Genomic DNA, 27845 nt, shown 5'->3' on the forward strand with positions numbered 1-27845 from the left:
GAAATCATGCAAGTTTACTTTAAATTTATTTATCTAACGAGGCCGTTAGACCGAGTTTGGCAACACGGCGACTGCAATAAACATTTTTGCGCGTGTTGAGCGTGTTTTTCTACGCTCATGGAAATATAATGTTTTATTTAGGTGTAGAAAAATAAAAAGCGTAATTTCGGATCCTAATTTTTTATAATTAATTAACACATTCGGTTAATATTCAAAAAGTTAGAAACTAGTAACTAGAAATAATTTAACTTAAACATTCTGTGTATTATTAATATTAAAAGTGAATGTACAATTTTTGCAATTTTCGATATTAATATTTCTTTTTAATTTTAAATTTTAATTCTACTCCTTAATTTGTGACTTCTCCAAATGTACTACAGTCTATTACAGAAAGGTATAGAGTCGGCGTCAGCCTAGGTGTAGGTCTTGAAATAATATTATTTGTAATATTAAAGTTTCAAGTAATTGCGTGAGAGAATTAGGAAAAGTATGTTTTCTAGCCTGAAGTGTCAATATCGAAATATTGTGTAGGGATTACTTAGGTAGTAGATTATACAGACGTTTTGCAGTTTTAACAGGTACCGTTTAACCTTCTATTAGTACCTCTGCCTAATTCCAACCCTATTTCAGATTTGGCTTTCCTTTTTACGAGTATTCTACCGGCACGCCTTTGGCACACTATTTTTAGTGTTTGTGAATGGATAACAATAGGCTAAACCCATATATTGAGCCCAACCCAGTTGGTACTACCTGCACTTGATAAAAAGAAAGAATTTTATAATGAAATCAATGCCAAACTATGAAAGTGGCTTAAATATCCGTTGACTCACTCTGTGGTCCCTTTGCATACCTAATCAGGTTTTATTACTCTAGACCTTTCTGAAATAAACTATAGTACTTGGTATCTACACATTGTCATTTTCGTCAGCTTGAAATATTTATTTTGCAGCATTGAGTTTGCAAATGTTTGCTCTACGTATCCTTCCGCTACTGTCGACGATTACCTTTCTCCGTGTCGTTTGAGCTCTAGTATAGCTCAGGAATCTCGAAATTCAGAAATTTTGCAATTTCATACGGGTGTGTACACCATTAGCTTGGACAGTGCACTTTTCTTCTTGGTAATTGATAAAAAAATGTTTATGTGGAAAATGACTGGGACGTAATTTCCTGTATTTACGGTATATATCGATCAAATTTAATAATTCTTCAACCTCACCTCTAATAACAAAACTTCGTTCCTTGTTATTTTTTGAATACTTTTACAATATCAATATAATATTGAAACTACTTCTGACTTCAATATTCAATTTTTGGAGCTTATCTCTAAGACATGCCCCTGCGATGCCAAATATTGCAGCAATCTACAACAAGTCATTTTAAAAAGTCTTAAAAAAGCTGAACAATAATTATTACTGACTTACTTTTTTCATCAAATACTGGGAATTCGTAGCTTCTTTTAGAAATTGATTATTGTTTCCCCTATTAAATACTTTTGACTTTTTTTACCGAAATCCTGCAGAGTTCTGCTTCATAAATGCCATTACTTTTTTGTAGTTTTTAATATTAATATCTTTTGTAAAAAGGCAAACTCTCACCATTGAGTGCTTAGACCAAAGTGATGAGGGTTTAATATCTTTCGATCTTTTTGAAAAATATACAAGAAGCACATTTTCTGTAAGATTCACAACTTTTTTATCGAAGCACCACTCTTTAAAACATAGTTTTCTTGATTTACTAGGTAATAACTTCTGGTGTGGTCCCAACAAATTTTTCTTCATCACAATCATCTATTTTACCAATAATATTTTAATTTTTAAACTTTTCTAGTGATTTCCTAATCCAGTACATAATAAATATGATTGATAATAAAATAAAATCCGCAATTCTTTGGAACATATCACGAACTCACAGAAGAAGAACTAAATATTTCGCTCATTTAAATGTTTATGTTTGTAATGACATAAATATTTATTGCACCAGTGCAATAAAGATCTACTTTTTCCGGTAAATATAATTCAATAAACTTGTGTTTATTGCATGAACGTAGGAAAAATCAATTTTCAATTTTAAAATATGTTTATGGTATAAGATAAAAATCCTGACCTGGACGACAACACCAGCATATCTGTACACCATTTATTAAACATAAAAAATTTATATCATTCTATATTATTTATTCATCATTACATGTCTATGTCAGAGAGTAAGTTTTATTCGCGCTACCTTAATTACCAATTGTTCATAATATATTAGTCTATTTGAAGTAAATTTATTTTTCTCTGTTAAAGGTGTTCATCAAACGAATGGAGGAGCCACGAAGACTGTTTCTGTACATATGTACCAAATAATATGAATACCAACATTAACGTGCTCTATGATACATTCTCTTTCAAAATTCAGCTTCCAGTTAATGCCAAAAAGCTTGAGTTCTGTGTTTGCTTTAAATGCGAAGGAAAAGAATATTGGGATAGCAACGATAGTAAAAACTATACCATAGTAAAGAAGTCATCACTAAATAGATCTTTCTCAAATGATGATATTTTCAAAAGAAAAGAACAAGATACTCAGGTAGGTTGGTACATATATATATAAACGAATGAGTTGTTGATAAATTTATTTATTTGGTTAATTTTTTTCTTCAATAAAATCCCTATTATGCAGAGAAAACTTTGTTTAAATTTAATCTACAATTCAAAAATATTTTATCTATAGCTTTCCAGTTTTTTGTAATAGTGATAAATTTCTTCAATTCTCACAATTACCTACTGCACCAATACTCATAATTATACTATCAGATCCTTCTAGCATTGCATAAGACCAGACATTGTAATTGCGAGTGTTAACGCAGTGGTAAAAAACAGTGTGGTTACTAAGAAAATTCTATGTTTAATATGATATAATATAATGAAAAGTTCTTATATGTAACTTATTCATTACAAATCTATTTTCTATTGTTCAATTTTGAAAATTATACACCAATTTTTCTTGATATAAATGTATGTTATATTTCGTAATAAAACTAAAACCCACAACTAAGCAAAAATAATGAGAATAGATATATTGAATGTAGAAGAAAGAAGACTTATCGCGTTTAGCTTAGACTTTTGATTTTCATATATTAAAAAATTTGTCAAAGATTTTCTTGTAACTTAAATAAAAATAATATTGAAATATTTTTATAAATAGGTTCAACTACTTTATAACTGATAAAGTTTTTTGTTACAGGGTCTCTAACAAATCAAATATCCTGCGATATTTCAGTTTTCCCAAAAATTAAGCTGATTTTTTATTACTATTAGAGTCTTCTACTTCTTCTGCATTTTCGTCACATATTTAAACACAATAGAAATAATTAATTACTTTATAGGCATCAGTACGAAAATGTAATGATATAGTACAAGCAAAAATGGAATCATGGTCGGAGTTTGCTAGTTGGACACATTTAGAAAATAACAGTCCATACTGGTAATCGACGAATATTATTTCTACTTTTCGTACAAAAGCAAAGGCAGCAGGTTGCAAGGATGTATAATAGTTAGTATTTTACCATTTTAAGATATAGTCGTTATCCATTCGTCAGTATACTCAAATAACTAATCACACAATATTTTTGAATCTTTTATACCAAACTAAATCATATTTTAGATTACTGACAAATGTATCTATAATGCTACGTTCATTTTTCATCATTAAATACTTTCATCAAATATCATAATATGCAGTTACTGCTGCTTGCAACATTCCTTACTTTCCTGTCCAAACTGCTCGATAATTCGGACAGATGCCACTATGAGTGCTCATTATAAACTAATTTTTCATTGTTAATCGTAGGTATAAATCTTTTACCTCTATGTGAGATCAAAATGTTCGTTACAAAAATATGTTTTAATGTATACCCCAACAGTAGTTGCAAATTATTTAATAAATAATATTTATTATAAGTATTATGGGCGTTGAAAACATACAGTTAATCTTTTAAAATGTAATTTCTTTCAATTAGTTTCGTATCTAGCAACTTAACAAAAGTGAAGATGTATCAGAAATGCTTTGAATCAGAAACAACTGCTTACCTTTCTCTATGAATCGTAAATAGATTCAGGGTACAAAACGACATAATTCTGACCTTATTTTTTGCAAAAGAAGAAGATTTCTATTATTTATTTCTACTTTTTTCAAGTATTTTGATAAAATGTAAACCAGTATCTATTAGGGCCTTTCAAAGACTTGCTTGGCTAGGAGCAAGACATGATCATATGCAGATAAAGCTCGGCTTATCAATTCCTGTAAGATCTCATAATTACAACTTTATTGGTTTGATGCAATTTCTGTTAACTACAAGTTGCAATTCAAGGAGATTCCAGTTCATTTTGGTTTACTAAAAAGTCAAATATCAGTTACATCAGCTTATTGATTGGAGCATTCAAAACTACTCTTTTGAATCTAACCTTGCCGAGTCATATTTCTTCATTTATTTCAAAGGTTTTTCAATTCTATTTCTTTTATTGAGACCAACTTTTCATTCAACAATTGACCAAAGGTCGGTTAGATTAGTTGATTGATTAGTGCACTTTTGTAAAGTAACGTGTTCTGTGATAAATCTTATTTTTTTACTCATATTTTGTATTCCCGGCATTTATTTTAAAAATTTTTATTCACTTTTTATTATTATTATCGTGGCTTAGAATGTTTTGCAGGAAGTAAGTAGAAGACAAGAAAACGTTTTCGTTATTGGCAGCCATCATGCAGTAACAAGAGAATTTGATCATGTGACACCACTTGCAAAAATCATCATGTGCAATATCTTGACCTTGCTAGAAATTGCATGCAGTTTCTTGCAGGTTGTTTCCCTTCATGTAAAGTAACCTTCAAGAAAGTCTCATGAACTTAACCCTACCATTTCAAATAGCCGATCTAAATGTAAAGACAGAATTTCACTATTGGTATGGAATATATTAACTAATAAATCACAGACCAAAACCACTCTAAGCATCATTTCAATTCATGTCACAAATCTAATATATTCATAATAATATATATGATTTAAATTCCTCCAATCTAAAAATATCTTTTCTGTGCATTCTTTGTACTGTATGCCATTATATATTTATTGTGAATGTTTATCTGTGCTTATTTTTGTCTGATTACCTTTCAATGATCATATTGGCTAGTTTCTGATATATCATAAATTGAAAAATTGATTCGCTTCATTTGCTTATTGCACATAAAATGATCCACATTCATAAGCATTAATTTTTAAATATGAGATCATGTAAAAATAAGTGTACTCCTGTATGTATATTTTTTTCTGAAACTGAAATATCTGTCAAACGGTTACTGAGTTCATATTACTTAACTTGTCAAATTATTCAAATTTCTCTTTAATTTATGGTATTATGTAATAATTACAGTAAAATCAGTGCCAGATCCCTTCATTTTTCGTTCCTCTTGACTTTCTTCTTTCAACTCTAATTTTAATTCAAAATTTTACACAATTTCAAAACATGATCTGACATATGTCGAATTATTTTTTACATAAGAAAGTCTGAAGGATCAAGTTTGAAAGTAATTTTTTCAAATAACTGAGAATTCATAAATACTGATGGAGTAACCCACACTTATTCTTAAAAACTTTATTCTGTGCATTCATATGAACAAGGTAGGTTATTACATGAAATTGATTAATGGCTTCCAGAATAATAATTTCGTTGTTAAAACCGTTTGGCAGATAATAAAAAAACAGGTACTCGATTCAATACTTCGAAGGGATGTATGTCCCTTATTAGTCAGTTTTAAGAAAAATATACATGAAGTAGACCCTTACTTTTGGACGTACTCAATTAGCTTTAGAAACAAATATAATTCTGGACGAACTAATATAATTAAATATTATTATTTGATATATAAGTAGTAATACGAGGGTTGCTACTTAAGTTTTGAGAGAGATAAATAAAACAAAAATTTATACTTAGATATGGCTTTATCGGTTTTAAAAATATTCTATATTAAGATCAATCACTTTTGCGTGCGTTTGAACCAATTATCGAAGTATTTTTCCCGTTCCGTTTGAGTTACCTCCAAAATATGTGATTTGAACGCATCAACCGCTTCTTCAGGTGTAGAAAAACGTTGACCTCGCAATTTATTATTAATCTGCCGAAAGAAGTAGAAATCTTTCGGTGCCAAACAAGGACTGTACGACGGAGGACCCATAAATTCGATGTTTCAACTGATCTAAAACATTTTTGTTTGAACTGCTGTGTGAGAGCTCATATTGACGGGGTGGATAATGATTCGTCTTCTGCGCTTGGTTTCCCTTTTTTTTCATAATACTTCTAGCAAACAAATGCTGCTGTACCATTTAGAATCGACCCTTCTATGTTGCTTTGGAATGGTGGTGACATATCCAGTTATTCCGAAAAAACAGGCGACCATTTACTTCGAAGTACACCAATCGACACGAGCTTTTTTAAGCGATTGTCGTATTATGCGGTTATCAACGCGAACAAATCTTGTGACAGACAAATTTTCATACAATATTGAATGTAACTAATCCTCAAGTTTGCCTCAATTTCACGGCATGTGGCAAGACGATCTTGTAATATCATTTCACGCACAACATCGATATAGAAAAGTGCGATCAAAATTGAATTCGGAAAACGAATGAAATACGGTGTCTCGAGATGGTGCTTTATCACCAAAAGTTGAAACGAATCTACCGGCACACTGCTTGCACAAAAAAAAACAACTCAAATATTCACATCAATGTTGCCATATCTCTCCGTAGCAACCCTCTTAAAGTATATATACATAGTTTTCACTAATTTTATTCCATTTTTGTTGCAGTATTATGAAAATCCCGTGAATTCGATGTTGCCAAAATCAAGCCATCTTCAAGAAATGCTGCTTTTAGTGAAAAAAGTGAATCGAGCCTGCGCAAGGTGTTGAAAATTAAAGTAGTATTGAAAAGTGGCTGACAGATCAGATGTAAGAGGCCATATAAATATATAGAAGGAAAACTTTTGAATATAAATAGACCTCTACTGGTCTGGGACTGAAATCTGTGATATACAAATATGACCGTTATTTATTTTAAAAAAAATGTGAGTTTAGTTACTTTTTGGTTGCCAAGAAGAAGTATGTTACTGTGGTTTTCTGCTATTAATTTAGTACCTACTGAAAAGACTGATATTATTTTTAGGAAGGTGTAAATGTCAGATTTTATTAGCTCGAGAATGTCCTTTAAAGTGTATATTGTAAATGTATCTATATATTATGGAATTGCATATTTTGCAACAGATTTTTTTTCTTTAACATTAAGTGAGTACGTAAGTTCCTTTACAGAGAATTCGAAATTGTTGATTTTTAGAAAAACCATAATTTTACTAATGAATAACTAAAAGATAATTTTCCATGCATTTCATATGAAAAATTCAGTTTTACACTGTTAAATGATGCATCTATATTATTTAAAATGATAAGTTGAAAAAAGCGTGCCTTACTATATAGTTTTATATCTATAATTGGTATTGAAAGGAATATTGATGACACTTTCAGTTGAGAGTAACTCTTTGTCTTGTAAAAACTCACTTGACTCAGAGCATCCTTTCAAATGGAAAAATGATCCTTCCCAAATATGAATTAGTCTCAATGCACTAATTTATATAAAACAAATTTCTGAAAAAAAATTAAAGATTTAATCAGGGGCTATATTATATTGCAACCTTAAACTTCATTGGACCCCTATTATTCTTCCAGTTCCAAAGTTTTAATGATCTCCAGTAGGAGATTTTTCTCAATACTTCAGGTTTCTCGTCATACTTTGCATATGCTAGAACTAGAAAAATCCAGAGTATACCTGGGTCGGCAGTACTTTGTTAGGAAGCTTGTTTTTTTGGAGTTATCCAGCCTGGATGATGTAGTCAAAGTGCTTCTCTATCAGTTTTCCTATATAAGCTTATTCTTTATACTTTTCCTATTAATTCCTGTCAGTTAATTTAATTATTAGTAACTTGTTTTATGAACATTCTATTCATATTATTACTTCATTATTTATGCTGACATTTTGTGTTTTCCTTCTTCAGCTTTTGATTTCTGCTAGAACTTTTTTTGTAGTATCTATTTACTTACCACCTTGATCATATCATATTTTGTATTCGAAGAATATATAAATGAATGTGATTTCCATTTATATTAAAAAACTAGAAAGAAATTTATGAGTAGAAGAATACAGCTTCTGAGAATGGTTCACTGAAGTTTACTAAATTTGTCTTTCTACAAACACCTGGATTTTTTGACCAATATAATTTAAATATGGCTGTCTATCCAGATCTATGGATCCCTTTACTGACTGTAAAGTTATGTGATATTTTCTATTACTCGATAAGGGTTATAATTATCATATTGATCTTAGTAGAGCTTAGAACTGATAGTGTGGATTTAAGTAAGTCATATTTTATAGCTTAAAAGTGAACAATGCAAACATATGTTGTATCAATTTCTCCAATTACTTGAAATTTTTTAAAATATTCAAAACTTTCTCCAAAGGTACTTATTTCAAATACCCATAGAAAGTTTTATATATTACCTATAACTTAACATATTTTTTTATTATGTATATTAAAAAGTTCTCTATAATTTAAAACTCAGTATAAAACAATCATATATTTGGATAAATTAATTGTGTATGAGATTTGAAGATGAAGTGTTTTTGTATAGAACACACTATTTACTATTACACCAAAACATTGTGTGACTTAACCACGTTATCATCTTTTGAGACTGAAGGTGAAAGACTTGGTAATCAAAATACATTCTACTTCTATTTTTGTTATATAAAACATTATACGAAAAAATGATTAAAATTGAAAAACTTAGTTATGAAAATGAACTCTTATATATGATGATTTCAATTATTATTAAATAAAACTCAAGTCAATTTCAATGTCACTATTGTAAAATATTCTGATGGGTGAATCTTGTTGCTTCAAAAGTATTATTGATCCCAGTGTAGTGTATAATAATTCTGTATCCCTTTAACAAGTATGAGTTCTCAGATATTTTGACTGGGTTATCCTTGAAGTGAGTTATCTTTGTTGATAAATAAAAATAAAGTTGATAGAAGATATTTCAACACTGTTTTAATTATTTTCAATTTTGATCATTTTTCATTCACTTTTGCCACTCCATTTTCTCTCCAATTTTTTTATTCTATGTATCGATGTATTATAAATACTGAGTTTTAAACTCTTCAGATTATTTTAAGAGAAATAAATGTTTAATTGATAATTAAGTGAAAAAGTCATGTATGTTGAGAACTTGAGGAAAAAGTATATTTGTAAAATATAAAAAATCGTCCACTGCAATATGAATAGTAGAGTAGGTGTACCGATTTTACTAGTTGAATAATAAATTTAGATTATACTTAAAAGTGCTATTTTTCAATTGTCGACTGATTAAACTTAATAGATTTCCTTATAATGCTCGATTAACAGTGTTAAACTGCATATCTCACCCTTCTTTATTAGATGGTTATATTTTTTCGTTTTAGAAAATCACCAAAATCATATTCAACAATTTCAAATTTGTTAAATTTGCAATATGGAGTTGTACCTATTTTAAATGTGTAGTTTTTTAGTATCTACAGAATAGTTCATAAAATTGTAATAATAATGTTTTTAAATATATCACATATTTTGTACAAGTTTTTATCTGTTTTGTGGCCTCACCTTAATTTTCTTATATAATTAATGAGGATGGACTTTTTTATTAAATTATGTATTGGTATAGTATTGTTAAGCAAAGAGAATATTTCTTTATTTATTGCTAAATCATTTTAACAACTAGAAATAAGTTCTATTCTTTCTATCTCTTGTTAACATTTCCATTTTTGTCAATTGGCAACTGTATGTTTTTATTCCCTATATTAACAATGAATATCATTTGGAAAAACACCGAGCAAGATAAAATTATTCAAAAATCTAAAGATAATTTTTGTCTCAGTTAAATTGTTTCACTCTCCAAACTTATAACATCTACAAAATTTGATAAATTAAAATTTTTTTGTATAGAAATCAACTGATTAGAAATCATTTTATTTACTCGGGAGCTTTTACAAATAATTTATTGTTGATTTAAATATCATAAACCCATTCCTTCTGAAATTTGAGGTTTGTAAGATTGCATTACTAAATGTTTCAATTTAATTACTATTTTGGTGATCCTAAGGTTATTTTTACATTAGTGTTCTTTCTATCTATTTATCTATTGTTGAGTACTTAGTATAACACCAATAATTTTATATCCAAATCTATTGAAGGGGATATGTTTATCGAGATAACCTTATTGGGTCGAACAAAATTTCTCTTGGTTGTAAAAATAACCATTTATGAATATCTAACACAATTCCCTGGATGTACCGCTCTTAATTGCAATTTTGTAGACCTTAAACTGAATTTTAATATTATTTTGACATGTGTTAGTGGATTTGGGATAAATATGAGTATAGTGCATAAGAAAGTTATTAGAAATTCTAATTTCACAAGTTATATAATTACCGTTAAATTATATCACTAGTGAAATTATGTCACGGCTTTGAAAATATACCTGCGGTGTATAGATATGAAAAAGATATTAGGGTTATTCAGAGTAAACTAAAGTGATCTCTTAACTTATTCTTGAGGTACTTTAACTTCATTAAAATGACAAATATTTGAAATGGCTATTAGGTACATAAAGTGTTTTTAATACAAATATGTCACAGTTCATTTATGTCTATACGACCTTACAGTGTGGTCTAATTATTGGATAATCGAGGATTGTCATCGTTTTATTTATATTGTATAAAGAAATATGGATGACTGGGCTCGTGTTGAGGATACTTTATATTACGTGCAAAATAAAAGTACAAATGAGGCGCCTAGAATCAAAATCCGCCAAGTCCACCTCAAGAAATTTTCGGAAAATTTGGAAAAAACTGTCACAAACAGACTAATCATAAGAAAATATTAATTTTTTTACCAAAAAATCAATAGTTTATTACTTTATAACTGACAATGTATGATCGAGATACCTAAAATAGTTTCATAAATATTTAGAAAAATTTTACATCAATATTTGGACTGGTTTTTGATACTAAGATTGGAATTAAGCGGGATTTGAAACCAAAATATGCTTAGGCTGCCAAGGGGTTCAGCTATAAAAGTTATACTAATTGTTAGGTTTCCTTTTTTACACTAGCCAAGTAAGATAAAATAAAATTTAATGTTTTGTAAAAAGTAAACAGTCTTTATTGTTATACTAGATCACACAATATCTATATCAATTTCCTCATCAACGATAATGTTTTCATCTTCTTCATAGTTGGGACCATCGGCTTCTTCGTTTTCCAAATCTCGATAAAATTTTAGCGTCTCGAGGTTGCTCCCCCCTTGTTCAAAGTGCTTTGTTAGTAGTTTCGCAACATCCATTATTTTTGCAGCTTCAAGACTAACTCTCTTGTTGATGGCTTTTGAGTTTATGTGAGACATATTAAACTTTGGTTTTGTGACAAATTGTGCTTAACAAGCCTCAGTTCTACAAAAGACTTTACCCTGGACTAGAATGTTATTTTTTTTCTACTTCTTTTTTAGCATAACCCTTTTTGATGGATTTAACTTGAAGTGCCACAAGTTCGACTTTTTTGCACTTTTTCTTCAAAAAATATTGACTTAGCGGTTTTTTGTTCTAGGCACCTTAAATATAAATTAATGTTTCTGTGTTACCTGCTAGGACAAAAAAGTTCCTACTGTTGATAATTAAGAATAAAAATTTTATATTTTCAAAGTTTTAAATCGATAAAAGTATATTTTAAAAATTTATTTATACAAGGTCATTTTATTGTAATGTAAGTGGATAAGATAGTAAGACTGTTATATCTATCTATTTACATTGACTGAAATTTCATTCTTTTCTTGATAGTTGAAGAAAAAGAAACATAACATTGAAATTTATAATGAATAAACAAATTGATCTCTTGGTATAGGATATTTAACTAATTAATTTGACAAAAATATGTCTCACTTCTGGGCTATTTTGTCGCACTTGTTTGAGTATCGGAGTTGTTATGAGAGCAGTGAATTTAAAAATTATGAATACAATCGAATTGTTTTTCCATGAAAGCTGTAAAGCTTATTTCTAGTTCTATAGATTTATTTTACTTTTTATAATGAACACATTGTGAAAAATGTTTTCTCAATCAGAACTGTTATTTTCATAAGCTGTTAAAAGTGTGTTGAGTTTATAGAAGTTAACCTAAATATTTCAGATTATATTATCAGAAGATTTTTTCGAAAAGCCTGATATTGACGTTGTATATATAATTATTATTGCAATAAAAAATCTTATTAACTGATGTTATAGTATTACAAAGAGCTTCCACAAATATAATATGCTATTTTTCTATTGATGTACAAATATATATTATGAACTATTTTGTATGTTTTATTCTTATTTCATTGTATATATATTTTTATCACTTGTTATTATTCATTCTAGTGCTTTTTATAAGACTAATAAATGTTACTACTAATTATTACTGAGAAAATGTTTTCGCGAATACCTACGATTTTGTAATTTGTAAATCGTTATGTACCTTCGTAGGTTATATTTGCAGAAATTTGTTGAATAAATATGTTTTAAATATTTTTTAAAAATAGTGTTTCTGTTACCGCTCCGAAGTAACCTACTCACTTGAATTATATTTTGAATGAAAATTAATGGCATCTTGGTAACTTATTTATTTGGTACGTTTCACTTAACGTCCACATTGACCTTATCCACGCTCTCTGAAATCCACGTTCCACTAAATAAAAAGTCCATTGTCATTTTAAGTGAAAAATACAGGTGAAATATGTTAAAGGTTGTAGATTCATAATTTGGCAGTTGGATGAAAACGTGCAGTTTAGAATAGTTCACATGGATTGGAATGAAATTCAATTTGATTTTTAACAAAAATCACAGTATTTCCAATATCAAAGCCAATTTCTGTATTGTTATAAGTGACTTTTTTCATCCTCATCGTTGAAGTGCCATCACATGCCGATTAATGACTTACAAATTTTGTAGGTATAGGCCAAGCAATCAGGAATATGAACGTTAACCATAATGTCGAGCTGTTGCTCAAGACCAGTGACAAGCTACCCTTTTTATCGTCTATGAAGGGTAGAGGTAAGGTAACAAATTGTCTGTATAAAAAAGTGTCCGTTAAAATGTGTTAAATAAAGGTAGCGCCACATTAGTACCAAGCCTGGACAACTTTTTACACTATATACAATGTAGAGTTTTTAAAATTTTCTATAATTAACTACGATAAAGAATTTTTTAACTAGATATCCTTAAATTCATTTAGAATTGCTGCATTCATGCCTTACCCATTGTCTACTCAAGCGCCATTCTGAACAGGAAGGCTTCTGAACTGTTATTTATTGTATGCAGCTGGACACTTTTCCAACTGTTCTTACATATGAGATAATTCCCACCTCTACCTTCTATAATATCGTTATTCATAGAATATTTAGTGGAACGTATCCATAAGTTAAATGTCTATGGATGTCTAAATTCTACGAGAGAAGAAGCCACTTGAGGGTGTATAGTAATATATACGAACGCGAAAATACATAACCATATTATGAAATTTGTATTTGGTTTTAAATTATTAGTTTAACGATTCTATATTTTGAAGGTTAGTACAAAATCAAAGGTTTCAAGGTAAAATAGCTATGAGGTCCAATCCTACGGTTGCTGGATTGAATCTCGTTGAAAACTTGTATAAATGTACTCAAAAACTTGAATTATAATTCTCAAAAGTTTAAAATAAAAAAAAAATAAGTAAATAATCACACAAATGGAAAAGGCTCAAACACGTATTTAATTTTCGCGTGGAAATTATAGTGCTCAGTAAAACCTCAAAATTGAAATTAAAATTGTGTTTGTGAGATTGCAAATTCAAAAGAAAAAACAACGAATGAAAAGAAAATGATATGTAATAAAAAGAGAAAGAAGGTATCTTTGTTTTGATGGCTCGTTCTACCTAATTATTATTCATCTTTATATAATTTTTCCGTCTTTTATGAAATTAACTATAATTCATATTTTTAAGAAAAACTCCCATTCCGATAGTCCTAACAAATGAATTTATCTTTTCGAAATAATGTGGGCGCAAGCGCTCGCTCTCTTTGTGATTAACATTGGGCGCGTATTTATAACAATATTTAGTTCACAAGTAGATTTGAATTTGAACGGGCTCAAAATCTAAATAGATACTGACTTCGGCGTGTTTGCGAGCTCTGTTAAATAATATAGTGGGTGTTTTACAGTTTGTGTGACACTCACAAATTATGAAATTTTGGATAGCTGCGCTTTTTTTATGCAGTAAGTCGAATGCCTAAATAATAATTTTCTGTTAGATTGTGCTTTTATTGATATATTATTAAAAAACTTTTTGAGTTTGAGGTGATTAAAATTATTGATACATTTTTAATTATTGAAATACTATTGTAAATTATTCCATAGGATCTATCGAGTCTGCTTTTGTAGATGACAATTTTCAGCTAAACCTTCCAGTTTTATGGTCCTTATGAACTCTAGTATCTGGTTCCAAGGAAGTCCTATCTTCTTTACTACAAATTTCCCTATTAAAATATTTTTTGAGTTGGCTTCTTTTTACTTTTGTTCTTGGGCGATTTTCTCTTCATTCTAAAATTGTGCTTGGTTCTTAACCTTATGAAGTACATTAATACGTTTGCTTTGGTTAGAAATTACTGGCTTACATGTATCCTTGGTTTACAGTATGCATTATAAATATTTCCGTCATTTATGACGTATTCGTTTTTGAATTTGATACCAACAACACCGATTCAGTACAGATCAGCAGTTTATTTTTAAGATTTCATTTCATTATTTACATCAATGTCTTGTTTCAAATACTAAAATTTCTATATTTCTTATTGGACAATATAAAAAAATTTCAGTTTATATTTCCTTAAATTTTATACGTAGTTAATAGTACTTATATTACTAAGATAGAAGGCTATCATTATTGTTGAGCCCAGATTCTTACACTGCCGAGGCTGTACAAATTGGTTGGAACATATAATGGGTCTTCTGCTCCGAGGGACATATACTATTTTTTCTTCAAGTGTAAAAATAATAAAATGAAATTCTTCTTCTTAATACATTTTTGCAATACACTTTTCAAAACTGACAAATAATAAATTAAATAAAAATTAAATGACAGTTCCTGTCTACTTGGTTACAACGCCCACAATAAGACGTTGCTATCGTTTCTCATTATTTTGTTACTAGTACAATAAAACTCGGTGGGTGGAAATCCAACACAGTTGCGGAGGGTTAGTTACGTTGACGACTCAATAAAAAACAAAATGAATTCCACAATGAAAATTTTAACAGGAACAACTAGTTCGACTTGTAAATTGAACATTGTAAATGTTCATGATCCTACCAACAATCCAATAAGTACTAATACAACTATAGACGATGTTATTTCTTTGAACTCGGCCAATTCAAGTACCAATAGTAATGTAACTTTTTCTTCACTTACTATTACAAAATAAAAATTGATGATAGTTCTGTCGAATTTTTTTTTAGCCTAAAGTCGTAGAAAAATTTTTGTACGAAACTTGTGAGTAAAGTAAATTAATTTTCACTCGGAGGGATTGCCGTTCTACTCGTGAGAAAAAGTATTACTTTACTCACTTGTTGTATAAATAACTAATGCCTAGCATGCCCTATCAGCATCTGGGTGATTCCGTTCTAACTGTGATTTTTTGTATTCAAAATTTCAAGATTTTAAAATTTAACTTTTCTAACTTTTTTATGCATATTATTCATCTATTTTACTGTAAAAATAAAACTCTAAGAGGAATTTACTACAACTTCAAAGTATCACGAGCAAGACACAAATGTCGGATTTTGAGTTCCAAGGTACTGACTCATTTATCCACGGTACTGACATGGTAACTTAAGATATTAAACAACAAGTGCATCAATTTTCCTCAGTTTGATCATAAACATTAGAATTTATAAGGTAATTAGTTTAAATCATTTGTTACGACAAAAAAAATTAATAATTTATCGGTAAATTCTAGGAATGGACATGACACGGTACTGACATTCAAGTGATGTAGTATAAGTTTTCTTTAAGTGGCAAGTTATATTGTATAAAAATAATGTTTAAATATCTTAAGAATTATTCAATTAACACAAAATTTTTATTAATTGATTATTAATTAATGACTAGTACAAAAAAACAATACAGGACATTGAATATCACAGTTATAATGGAATCACCCATCTGCTGGTAGTTGGCAATTAGGCAACTTTGTATACATTTTTAAGATGTCATATTGGTGATTATTCGATTCGCTTCAATTTTACTATCTTATGTTTTATGAGTAAGTAAATACTGTTTTGAGAACAAAAAATTAGTGAATATTCACAATAAATATATGTCCATTTTAGAATTATTATTACGTGTCTAATAAAATAACAACTAAAAGCTTAATAGGCAACTTAAATCAGACTTGATTTAAACATTTAAGAAAAAGATGTATAAGTATCAAATAGACAAAACCAAATAGAGGGTAAAATTTTCTCACAAAGAAACAAAGAAGACGATTTCAGTTTTTCTAACAAGTCTGATAGCCGTTCTTGCCCCATCGAAGTCCTTAGGTATTTTTTTATCAGTTTTAATTTTGAAAAACTTCTTTCAGCTGTTGCGGTCGTAACTGGAAGTGTCAAGAATAGAAAGCATTCTGTTACTACCTCTGGAAAACTTTATGCAAGGCTATTGAATTTTATCTGCATTAATTCCAAGAGTTATTTAATGGAATGAATTTTTTGAATTTCAGATTTTTAGCATGTTTTCAGAGCAATTAATTGTTTATAAAGATAAACTAAGATGTCTTTACTGTATTTAGCTTCGACAGTTTTCCGGAAGCATTTTTTATCACTTCGTTTGAAGAAGATAGGAGTTTCTCCGGTTGTAATACTTCGAACATATTACTGAGGTCACAAAGCCTCTCAAATCTTTGTTTAGTTTGAGAAATTAATATATCTAAACAGCAATAGTATACATTGACTTTGAAATATAATTCCGGGTCTGAAATTCTCTCATCTTGTGATAACTCATCAAAATAACGCTTCGTTATCTTTCGTCTTTTATTTTTAAAAATAGTTGTCACTTTCCACTTTTTTGGTAAATCTCTGGACTCATTTAGCAAACCATTGAATACATTTTGATTTTTTATTTCGCTCAGTCTATTCAAAACATTACTTAATAAAATACTAGCTTTCTGTAAGTCATTATATTCATGCTGTAGAGCTTTAGAAACAGGATTAATGATTTCAAATAGTAAAGAAAAAAATGTGACAAGCACTAAGAAAAATATATAGTTTGTGTACGGCATTTAACATTGAAGAGACTTAGCGTGTTAAAAGTATTTACAAGAATAACTCACTTGGATTCGCAGTGCTTAATCCGGGAAAAAAAGGAATTGCTGAAGTAAAAACTCTATAGGCATGTATGACTGTTTTTTATATGTTTTTTCCCGGAAAACACGAGATTAAGTGACATTGGGGATAACATTTCATTAATTTTTGCTTACACACGTGAGGGCCCTCTATAGCTCATTGAGACGGATGATACGGCGGTAGCTACGCCCCTGGACAAAACTGAGGATAAAATATTCTTATGTTGTTAATTACCAACATTATCTCATTGATTTACTTTTTCTCAATAGCCATAGAACTTTCAAACTTTGGTAACGTTGACAATTTCAGTAATGTGTTTGTGATATGTAGTTAAATCATTGTAAATCTTTAGTTATTTTTTCATCTTCCAACAGCAGGTTCCTTTTTTTATTTTGGAAGAATAAAATTCTTTACTAACTTTTTCTTTCAATAGATCTATGTTTATATTTCAAGAATGTAGTTATTACAGAAATAACAAATTTGAGTCCAAACCTTGAAGCCTCTTATATATCCAAAGAATCGATAAGTTGGAAAATTACTTTTGTTGCAGAAGCAAATCTAACGAAGACAAGTCAAGATAGCAGTTAGAATATAGGGAAATAAAAAGGTAGAAATATATATATATGTATATATATATATATATATATATATATATATATATATATATATATATATATATATATATGAGCACAAAAAGCGAAAAATGTGAACAACAGAGTGTAAAATATTACAAACAATGGAAGGGAGTTCGTGTCATGGCAGAAAGGAGCTCAAAAAAATTAGGAGTACTCTAATGCCAAGACACCGTCAAGACGCAGGCCCTTGAACATTTCGTACGACAGATGGACATCAGCAAGCAGATTACAGAATTAATACAAATTTTTACGAAATTAAGAATAGTGAAACGGGGAGTAATAAGTGGAAGAATCTCTTTCAAAACGGAAGGGTTTGAATGCAGAACGAAGATTTACAAAAGTAAAGAGAAAAGCTGCAATTAAATGAGGTATTTCCGAATTCAATAGAATACATTACAAAAGACTCAATATTTTTTCATAATTTCAATATTTTCCTCACAGAAACATTAGTTTTTCTTTACATCTAAGGATTCCCTTCAAATCTTTATCTTCCTTTTCAAGCGACTTAGATCTGGGATTTCCTCACCTTCTACTCCTTAGCTTCATCTACAGCATTGAACCATCAATTTCTTGCTCTTCTCTTTACCATATTGACACAGCTATTTTATTCTTTCTCTTTTTATAGAATACATTACTATATTATATTTAAAAAATGTATTTGGACTAATATATAATATTTCGATGAAGAGTTGGTTCAATATTTATATGAATAATACTGCAATCTAAGACAATATATCATGAAAATTTCAGCATTTTAAATAATTATAATACGATGTTTTATCCACCATCATTAAAATCGACCTAAATTCACGAAATAATGTTATGTAGCAGTTGGACATTATTATTTTTACTCATCTCATCGTACCAATCTATTAATTAATTTCATGTCTAATTTTAAGTCGATCTAGTGGCGTTAATTAAAAGTCCAATTTAAAAAAACACTGTTCCAAATTCATTATATCAGCCTATTAATGATCTAATACAGGGAAATCCACAGACTTCTTTGCAGTAAAATTCTAAATATACTCAGTGACATTAGAAGTGTTATACCCTGAAAGAATTACTTGAATATTTATAGAGTTTGATTACGCTTTAGCTAAATACACTATTGTACACGTAGAGACATCAGAGGGCGTCGATGTCTGCTTGTGGCACCTTATTTCAAGCAATTGTGCTAGAATCTGTGGAGTGTGATATAAATTGGACAGTTTCCTCTTTATTCGCACACGTGTTCGATGGGATTTAGGTATGGTGATTGCGATGGAGCTCGCCAAAACATTGACGCCTGCTTCTTGGAAAAAAATTTCATATATAGATAAGGCAGTGAAGTGATTCAAAATTCTGACTGAATTCTTTCCCGAATTTTCCGGTACGTAAGCCGATAACTAGTATTTGTCGTGTAATTCGGAGTGATTATTGTAGGAGTCTATGAAATCATCAATACTTAGAAACAGTACAAAGAAACTTATTTGAAAAACACTGAAGTTAAAGATCATGTTATGGCTAAGTATTAAATTAAGTGAAGTCTTTTATTCACGCTGTCCAATATATGTATTGAAATCGTTTGACTTTCACTTGCTTTAAAATAAATCTTAATTTGAATAGTTCTTATACTTTGAGTATTTTAATATATTGTCTAAAGAAATTGATAAAAAGTATTCAAATTCATATATCGATTGCTTATGCAAGAAGACAACGTATTTTCCAAATTCAAATAGTACTTGCTATATAGGCTTCTAATCCCTTACTGCCATTTGCTTTTTATATATAAAACTAATACATGACAAAAATAAATTACCTTTAACATTTAGGTTAAAGAACTCACGAAAATATATCTCATTATAAATAATAGACATGTTTGTTGGAGTCGCGTCGGCTTCTATTTCGATAGAATATGTAACAAATATAACACAGTAAGAACCTCCTCATTTCACGATCATTTATTTTCTTGCTAGATGCAACATATGAGAAAAAAAGTTTCTGGCTCGAATAAATATCTTATATTTTGAATCGTAGCTTATTATTAAGATCTAGAGGGTTTCGAATTCGACTTCAAAAAGTCTAAAATGATTTAGAGTGTTTAGAGTCTAATATTAAGTTGGAATTTCTGGAATCGTTGGTGATATTCATATACTGTTTACACCAACACGAACAATTACACTGTCTGACGCGCGTTTTGATAACCAAGTTATCGTCTTCAGAGACTCAGAGACCTTCAGTCTCTGAAGACGATAACTTGGTTATCGAAACGCGCGTCAGAAAGTGTAGTAGTAAACAGTGTATTCAGTAGAGTCTGATATGATTTCATATTGTATAAAATGTTCTACAATAGTCCTTGAACGAGTAGTATTATGATGTAATATATTCCTAAAACAATCTAAAATAGTATAGAAACTATTTAGATAGATCTAAAGTGTTCGAAGACAATCTATAATATTGTTTAGTATGATCTTCCCCGCCGTAAGTAAGGAGCAAGTTTTCCAATAAATAAAAAGGTACTGCAGGCATGTAAAAGCCACAGTTACGAGTATGGAAGTCGCTGCCAAATGGAGAGCCCAAGAAATCCTTTTAGGCATTTATAATAAAATGGGACTTCAGTGAATCGTTACCCTATATATCGGTTATACTTCAATACTTTTTGACCATTTGTTGCATAATGCGAGAGGAAGTTTTCGAAACTTAAGCTGATTAAAAATTATCTTCGATCTACAATGGGTCAAGAACAATTGGCTAATCTAGCCTTGCTTTCAATATAAAGAAAAATTTCAAAAGAAATCGATTTCACAGAAGTTATTGAGGATTTTAGTAAAATGGAGGCACGAAAACACATATAACACGCTACAAAAAATACAAAAAACTATCTTTGATTTATTTTATCTAATTTTTTTTGTCGATCGATTCGTATTTTATTTTCTTCACTCATATCCATTTCATATTGTAGTAATATATGTTTATTAAGCCTAAATTAATTTAAGTCGAATTGAAATTTCACTTGCCAGATTTTAACGAAATAAACATAAACATTTATTTATACATACAAATGTGAAATGAATAAAAAGCTTGTAAAACTACATTTTTAAAAGCTGGGTGCCCTCATTCAGCTTTGCCGCCCCGAGCTTCTGACGATCCGCCACTGATCTTGGGTATCTTAAAATAGTATAGAGACCAAGAATGATCTGTAAAATGGAAAAAATGTAACACGTTAAACCGTAAAAAGTAGTGAATAACATTAAGATCTAATAATATCTAAATTAAGCAAGTCTTTCAATTAGTATCAACCATTTTCTTGAGTTCAATGTAATTGAAACATTAGTGATTTCCTCATATCAATAAATGACAGAACTTATGTTATTTATGCGCAATTACATTTGCTTAATATATAGCACGAGACATGAAGCAGTTTTCCAATTTTATAAAGATAAATGTCAGCATTCATTCAATGTAATGTATTCTGCCACATGGAGTCAAATATTGAGAAAACTACTTTGTTTATTGATCCAAAATAAACTCCAGACAAAGCTACATCTATAGAAAACAATAATAAGACCAATAGTGAGCTACGGAGGTGAAACGTGTATTCTTTACAAAGCAAAGGAAGAGAAGCAGAGCTAATCGAAATAATAAGATCCAAAAGAATTGAGGGGCTGGATCGTATACAGAGAATGCCAGATTTTAGAGCTACAAAAAAATGATGGTCATTGAATAAGAAGGAACAAGAAAAAAAGGAAGACCAAGGAAAAGATGGTACGCAAAGGTGATGGAAGACCTAAAAGAGAGAGGGAGGAATTCAGGATTGGAAAACGAAAGCAAAAAATAGGAAAAAGTAGACGGGAATCACTTTCATGCTATGGGTCTGAAAGGCCTGTGTGAAGCACCTATATATAGATTCTTTAAAGACATTAAAAGTAAATTAGTGAAGTAGTATAGTGAAGACGTGGGTACAGACAATCAATGAAAATATATAAACAGTTAACAACGACGCCATAGGCGAAGATATCCGGATAGGAAACAGTGTTTTTGATTAGATAATGTAACATATTGAAGTATTCTAAATTCACAGAATTGTGCTAGATAGGAAGGGATTTGCCAAAGAAGATGGCATCTTTAGAAAAAGACATAGTTAATCAGTCAAAATTTAATTGCTCTGGTTGGGTTGACTATGGTCACAGTTGTTCCAAAACTACAAAGATCTTAGGCTGGAAGTTTCCAGGCTTTAAGTATCAGGGGTCTATTTGATCGAATAGCAAGTAGGGATATTTTTATTATTTTTCAGGTAAGATGAATGCAAACTCTTATGATAAGGGTTGAAAAGGTAAAAATTACAAATGTGAAGTATTGATTTAATTCATTAATATTCAGATACCGGCATCAATTTTGTAACACTGTATAATTTTGAACTTTTTTCTAATAAGTTTATTTTATCGATATAATTCTCCATCGATGTTATTTTAAAACAGATTCTATTTTTAGTTAGGCAACTATTATTGCATATTACCAAGTAATGTTTTGAGTCATTATTTCAAATTTATTTATTGTATGACCTCATTTATAAAAACATGACATTCAAGAATTTCTAAATTCAATGTCCAATTCATATTTTTAGAACGGAATTATATTTTCAACAGTTGGTTTAGTGACACTTTCGCACAAATTAATATTTTTTTTCCAATTTATTTTTAAATATTAAGCTTATTTATGAATACCAGTCACTTAATTCTTATCAGCCAAGTTCTAATAAAAATAATTTATACTATTTAAAAAATATATTGTTTATATTTAATCGCACCCAACATAAATAAATTTTTATTTTTTATAAATAATATAAATATAATAAACCTCCAAGTTACAACTAGCTGGTGAGTTTATCACCAAATAAACGTCTTAATATATATGCTGCGCGTCAGCAAAAAAGGGCCACCACATATAATTGCGAAATCATCAATTGTTACTAATACTGTATACGGGCCAGACAAATCTGCCCTGTACAGAGGAGAAACAACATCTTGGAACCAAGGAAACGATACAATTGTTATAGTTCTTCCAATATTAATTGCAGAAGACAGTTTTGCGAGGAATAATCATTATTTCATAGACACGCACGGCACTCATACAAAATTAAGAAATGAAAAATGATGTGGACTCCCCGTATAAAATTCGGTAAACATCTAACGAGCAGTCAGTCACATTATTTGCGTCAGATAAAAGACTACCGAAGTTCTAATAGACCAATGGGGTACAAAAAGGGCTTAGTTCACGTCTGGTACCCTGTTTAAACCAAACTCTCTTACAGGCAGGTACATTTTACTCGTCTATTTACGTTTTATAATTTAATATTAAGTAAGCAAGGTATGATAATGTTTTTTTCTAAGTTCCAAGTAGGACTACAATTAAGTGCATCTGTCTAAATAACGGCGTATAGTGCAGTCCAATTTATAATAATTCGATTGCCTTTTGACGAATACATATTTTTAAAAGTATTTATAAAAATAATAAATTTATAAAATGAGGTATCTACACCTATGGTATATCAAACAAAATTTTTGGAAAGGGTTTTTATAATCTGCTATTAATATTGGAAGAACGGCTCGTACGGGTGGAAAACGAAAAACAACAGCACGAATCGCTGTCTCACGATTACTGCATTGCGAGACCGAACGCAAACCGCTAGAATGCTCCAACGCGGCCTTCAACAAGCTAACAAAATAGCAGTCAGCACGTCTATTATTCAACGAAGGTTGAATAAAAATTGGTTTCACAGCTTGCATTCCAGCTAGCAAAATCAAGAGCTGTATTAAGCAAGTAAGCAAGCTAAATACAGCTCTTGATTTTGCTCGTGAACACATGAATTGGATAGTGGACAACTGGCAAAAATATGCTGCAGAAATCCTAGAAGATTATATACTACCATAGTTTGTATTTGTTGGTAATTGTTTTCTATTAATGCAAGATAATGCTCGACCACACACGGCAATAAAGGTAACGAAGTATCTTGAAGAGGTTGGTACTGCAAAAATGGAGTGGCCGGCTCAAAGCCCCAATCTCCATCCTATTGAGCATATTTGGGACCAGCTCAAAAGATTGGTAAGGCGTCGCATACCTACTCGATCAACACGTGAAGAGCTTCGATCGGCCCTGATTGAGGAATAGACCAATTTTCCTCAAGCAAAGAGACCGTGTTTTAGTTTGTACAGTTGAATCAATGAAACGCAGTGATTGAAAACACAGTTTAAGGATAAATTTATACCAAATGGGTATCCAAAGTTCTAGAGCTAATATTCCATAACAATTCCCATTCTATTTATCTGAATAAATGTTTTTATTCTGTATCTAACTTTAAAATATTTTCATTTGGGATTTCCATGAAATGTAATAAAAATTTTAGCGGTTTAGAATTTTGGAATGAGGTTTGAAAAATCAGTACATTACAGATATCTCTTTTCTTACAACTTTAAAGTTATTTACATTCATTAAAAATAGTATAGACAAAAAAATTTGCTATAAGTTTGTTGGGAATATTTCATGCACACTATTTTTTTGAGTTAGAGGGCGTTGGACATGGGTATATATACAGCGTATTGCAAGGTCATCCGTAGTTACATTGTATAATACACCATTATAAACTTTTTAGCGTAAATGTTAATTATCTTTTTCTTCATTCCCTTTCGGTCACTTGAAAATATCTAATTTATCCTCATTATTTTCATCTTCAAATATATTTGTCCCCAAATTTTGAAGGATTTCTCTCTCATATCGTGAAGCATTGGAGCAAGATTGTCCATTAAACTGTCCTACATCCACAGCATTAACCACAACCATTCTTGCAGTTACAAAATATTATACATCTAGAACAGTAGATAATATTACTTTTATTTAACTGATAAGCCATCCTCTGTATTTTTTTTATGGAAAAAGGATAACTGCACCGATTTTTCGAGTTAAGTTGGTTAGGTTATTATCAATGTTCAGAATCGGAGCCTTAGATGTAAAAATCGATTTTTTAACATTTGACCTTGAATATTTGAAGTCAAGCACAGAGATTATAAAACTTTTGAAACAACTTTTACAGTGTAAAAATAAAGTTTTTCATTCTGAGGCTGGCCCTCAATTCTTTCGTATATTTCTGGACTATTCTATATTTGATAAATATTTGCGGGTGTTCTGGCGATTCTTTCTTTCACACTATAATCCTCAACCAGTTCGAAGTTAAATCTCGTGCAAATATATACTCCGGATGACATTTGTTGACTGGAAAATTATATTAAACAGATCTACCTAGCGTGAATAATAAACATTTTCGTTGTGAATCTTTTTATGGAACGTCGAAGTAACATTAAAAGGGAGCGTCAGTTTTATGGGCGCAGTTCCTGTTTCAGTGGCATATCAAAAAGATAAACACTTTCTTACGAATTGAAAATAAATTTTTTCCATGTTTCGTTTTCAACAAATAGACATAAATTACACGTGTTATAGTTATCCTATTAATATGAGCTTTGATTATGTATTGTTAACACGATTACAGTCAGGATTCAACTAACTATAAATTGAATCACAAATCGGTAAATATTTTTTTTTTGTTTCTCGGAATTAAAGCAAGGTTGTCAATATATTATTAGGATGATTCTGCTTGGAAAAGAATGACAAAAATACCTGATACATAAAAAAAAGTAACCAAACTATCTGTGGGAATTATAGAGACATCACACTATTAGATGTTACATACAAAATAATATGAAGAATAATTAGGAAAAGATTTGAAACTTGGCATTAAGATATTATAGGAAAATTTCAAGCGGAGTTGATGCAAAAAGGTACTATAGGCCAACTATAATGTGTTATATAGTTATGTGCAGAATTCACTACTGTACATGTTCTTCATTGTTTTTAAACAAGCGTACGACATGGTTAGTGCGAAGTTGTATGAAATAATGGAATTTGGAATACCAATTGAAATAATTGACTTAGTCAGCAAAACTTTGGAGAAAACTAAGAACAAGGGAACAGTGATGAATTAATATCAGAAGCTTTCAATGTAGAAAGTAGTGGTAACTAGATCAAACATAGGAATTTAAAACGTTCTAGATAAGTTAGAACAGGAGAACAGAAAACGAAATATATGGTAATAGACAAGAACTTGCAAAGCCAACAACACATTTATCAGATACAGTGGAGAATGGAAAAGAGTAGTTTTAAAGAAGTAACCCAGTTTGAATATCTTGGGGTAACAATTAAAAAGAAAAATACAAGAATTCAACAGATGGAACAAATTGGAAAGGGACGCAGTGTTAAATTCCAAAATATTAGAAAGATCAGCGAAAACTAGTTATTTGTTCAATAGTGCTTTACTGCTTCGAAATGTCGGAAGAAGTTGCAAGCAAACTAAAAATATGGAAAAAGGGAATACAGAGAAAAATTTTTGACGGAATTCATTCTGATGGAGATATCTGGAGATAAAGAACTAATGGCCGTTTACAATCAACCAGGTATTAAGAGCATAACGTGTTAGATGGCTGAGGCATGTCTCCCGAATGAATAATTATAGAGGAAAAAAGAAAGACCAAAAAAGAAATAGGTAGAAGAGGTAAAGGCCTATACAACAAAGATCGGTATAGAAATATAGGCAAAAAAGGCACAGAACAGGATCGTAAGGTTAGAAACATAATTTTGCAAGAAGACCTCATTTACTGTCAACAAGACCTTCACCACATAACTTGAAGTTGAACAGTGGCTAAATGATAATTTTTGAGATAGATAGATTAGTTGGAGAAGAGCCACCTTTATCGCCCGACTTTGCGTCTGTAAATATGTTCTTGTGGGAGGAAGTAATATCGGGAGTTCATAATTATCACTGAAAATATTTCACAACATTTCGAAAATTCAATAAAACAAATAAATTTCTATAAATGTTCACTTGATTGTTTTTAAATGTTTTGAAAAGAGAAATAAACGTATTTAGTAGTTTAATTGATTAACAGCCTGAATAGTGAATTATCTTTAGATAGCTTAGAGCAAGGATCGGCAACTTGCGGCTCTTTGGATGTGAAGCTCTTTAGTTCCATACGTATATATAAATTGATTTTATCAAAAAAAAATCGTTCTCAATCTATCTCACAGCGACTTTTGCTGGCTTTTTATTACCTCCTCCTCCTCCGTGACACATGTTATCACGATCGTTGACAGGGTTGTCAATCGTAATAATAAAATCTATTACGTTTTTTATTTTGATAGATTCACTCTATGAAATCAGATTTGAAACCGATAAAAACGCAATTGATCGAATTAAAAAGTAAAGCTTTCTTAAATGGAAATTTACAGAGTTGAAAAGCAAGTTAGAAGAGCTGGAGATCCAAAAATGTATATACGTAACGTAACAAAAGTGCATGGTTCTGAAAGAAATGCCATGAGTTGAGGCTCTTATACTCGACGCATGGAATAGTCTTCCAGATTGCTACAGAGGGGTAAAGAAGTTAGTATTTGGTGTGCTGATTATCTTCGAATCAATATATTCGTACGAGCAAGCGTTCTCTTGTATGAATACAAGAAGTAAAATGAGAAGTCAACTAACAAATTAAAATTTAGAGGCTTGTTTGAAACTTAAAACAAGTTATGCGTCAAAATCATCCGAACTTTCTAAAACCATGCAAAGCCCTATTGTTTCTTATTGATATATAGATATTTTTGTTTAGA

At 30.1% G+C, this 27845-nt stretch overlaps 2 protein-coding genes across 8 annotated transcripts in view; both read left to right on the forward strand.

The window, feature by feature from the left end:
* LOC130900398 (protein phosphatase 1 regulatory subunit 3B) overlaps nucleotides 1-12689 on the forward strand; it is a 113351-nt gene extending 100662 nt beyond the window's left edge. For 5 of the 7 annotated variants that reach the window (XM_057810961.1, XM_057810960.1, XM_057810962.1 and 2 more), the window contains 3 exons: nucleotides 2289-2568; nucleotides 3368-3534; nucleotides 6844-12689. In XM_057810961.1, the coding sequence (XP_057666944.1) occupies nucleotides 2289-2568; nucleotides 3368-3469 (382 nt within the window). In that variant the 3' untranslated portion in view covers nucleotides 3470-3534; nucleotides 6844-12689. Of the gene's footprint in view, nucleotides 1-2288; nucleotides 2569-3225 lie in introns of all 7 variants that reach the window. The other 2 variants (XM_057810964.1, XM_057810965.1) reach the window with 2 other exon arrangements.
* A 1559-nt stretch (nucleotides 12690-14248) lies between these two features.
* The window catches only part of LOC130900399 (xaa-Pro aminopeptidase ApepP-like), a 126249-nt gene continuing 112652 nt past the window's right edge, over nucleotides 14249-27845 (forward strand). Inside the window, exon 1 of the mRNA XM_057810966.1 lies at nucleotides 14249-14406. Coding sequence (XP_057666949.1) covers nucleotides 14373-14406 — 34 coding nt within the window. The 5' untranslated portion in view covers nucleotides 14249-14372. The remainder of the gene's footprint in view (nucleotides 14407-27845) is intronic.

Source organism: Diorhabda carinulata, chromosome X, assembly GCF_026250575.1.
Source record: "Diorhabda carinulata isolate Delta chromosome X, icDioCari1.1, whole genome shotgun sequence".
NCBI lineage: Eukaryota > Metazoa > Arthropoda > Insecta > Coleoptera > Chrysomelidae > Diorhabda > Diorhabda carinulata.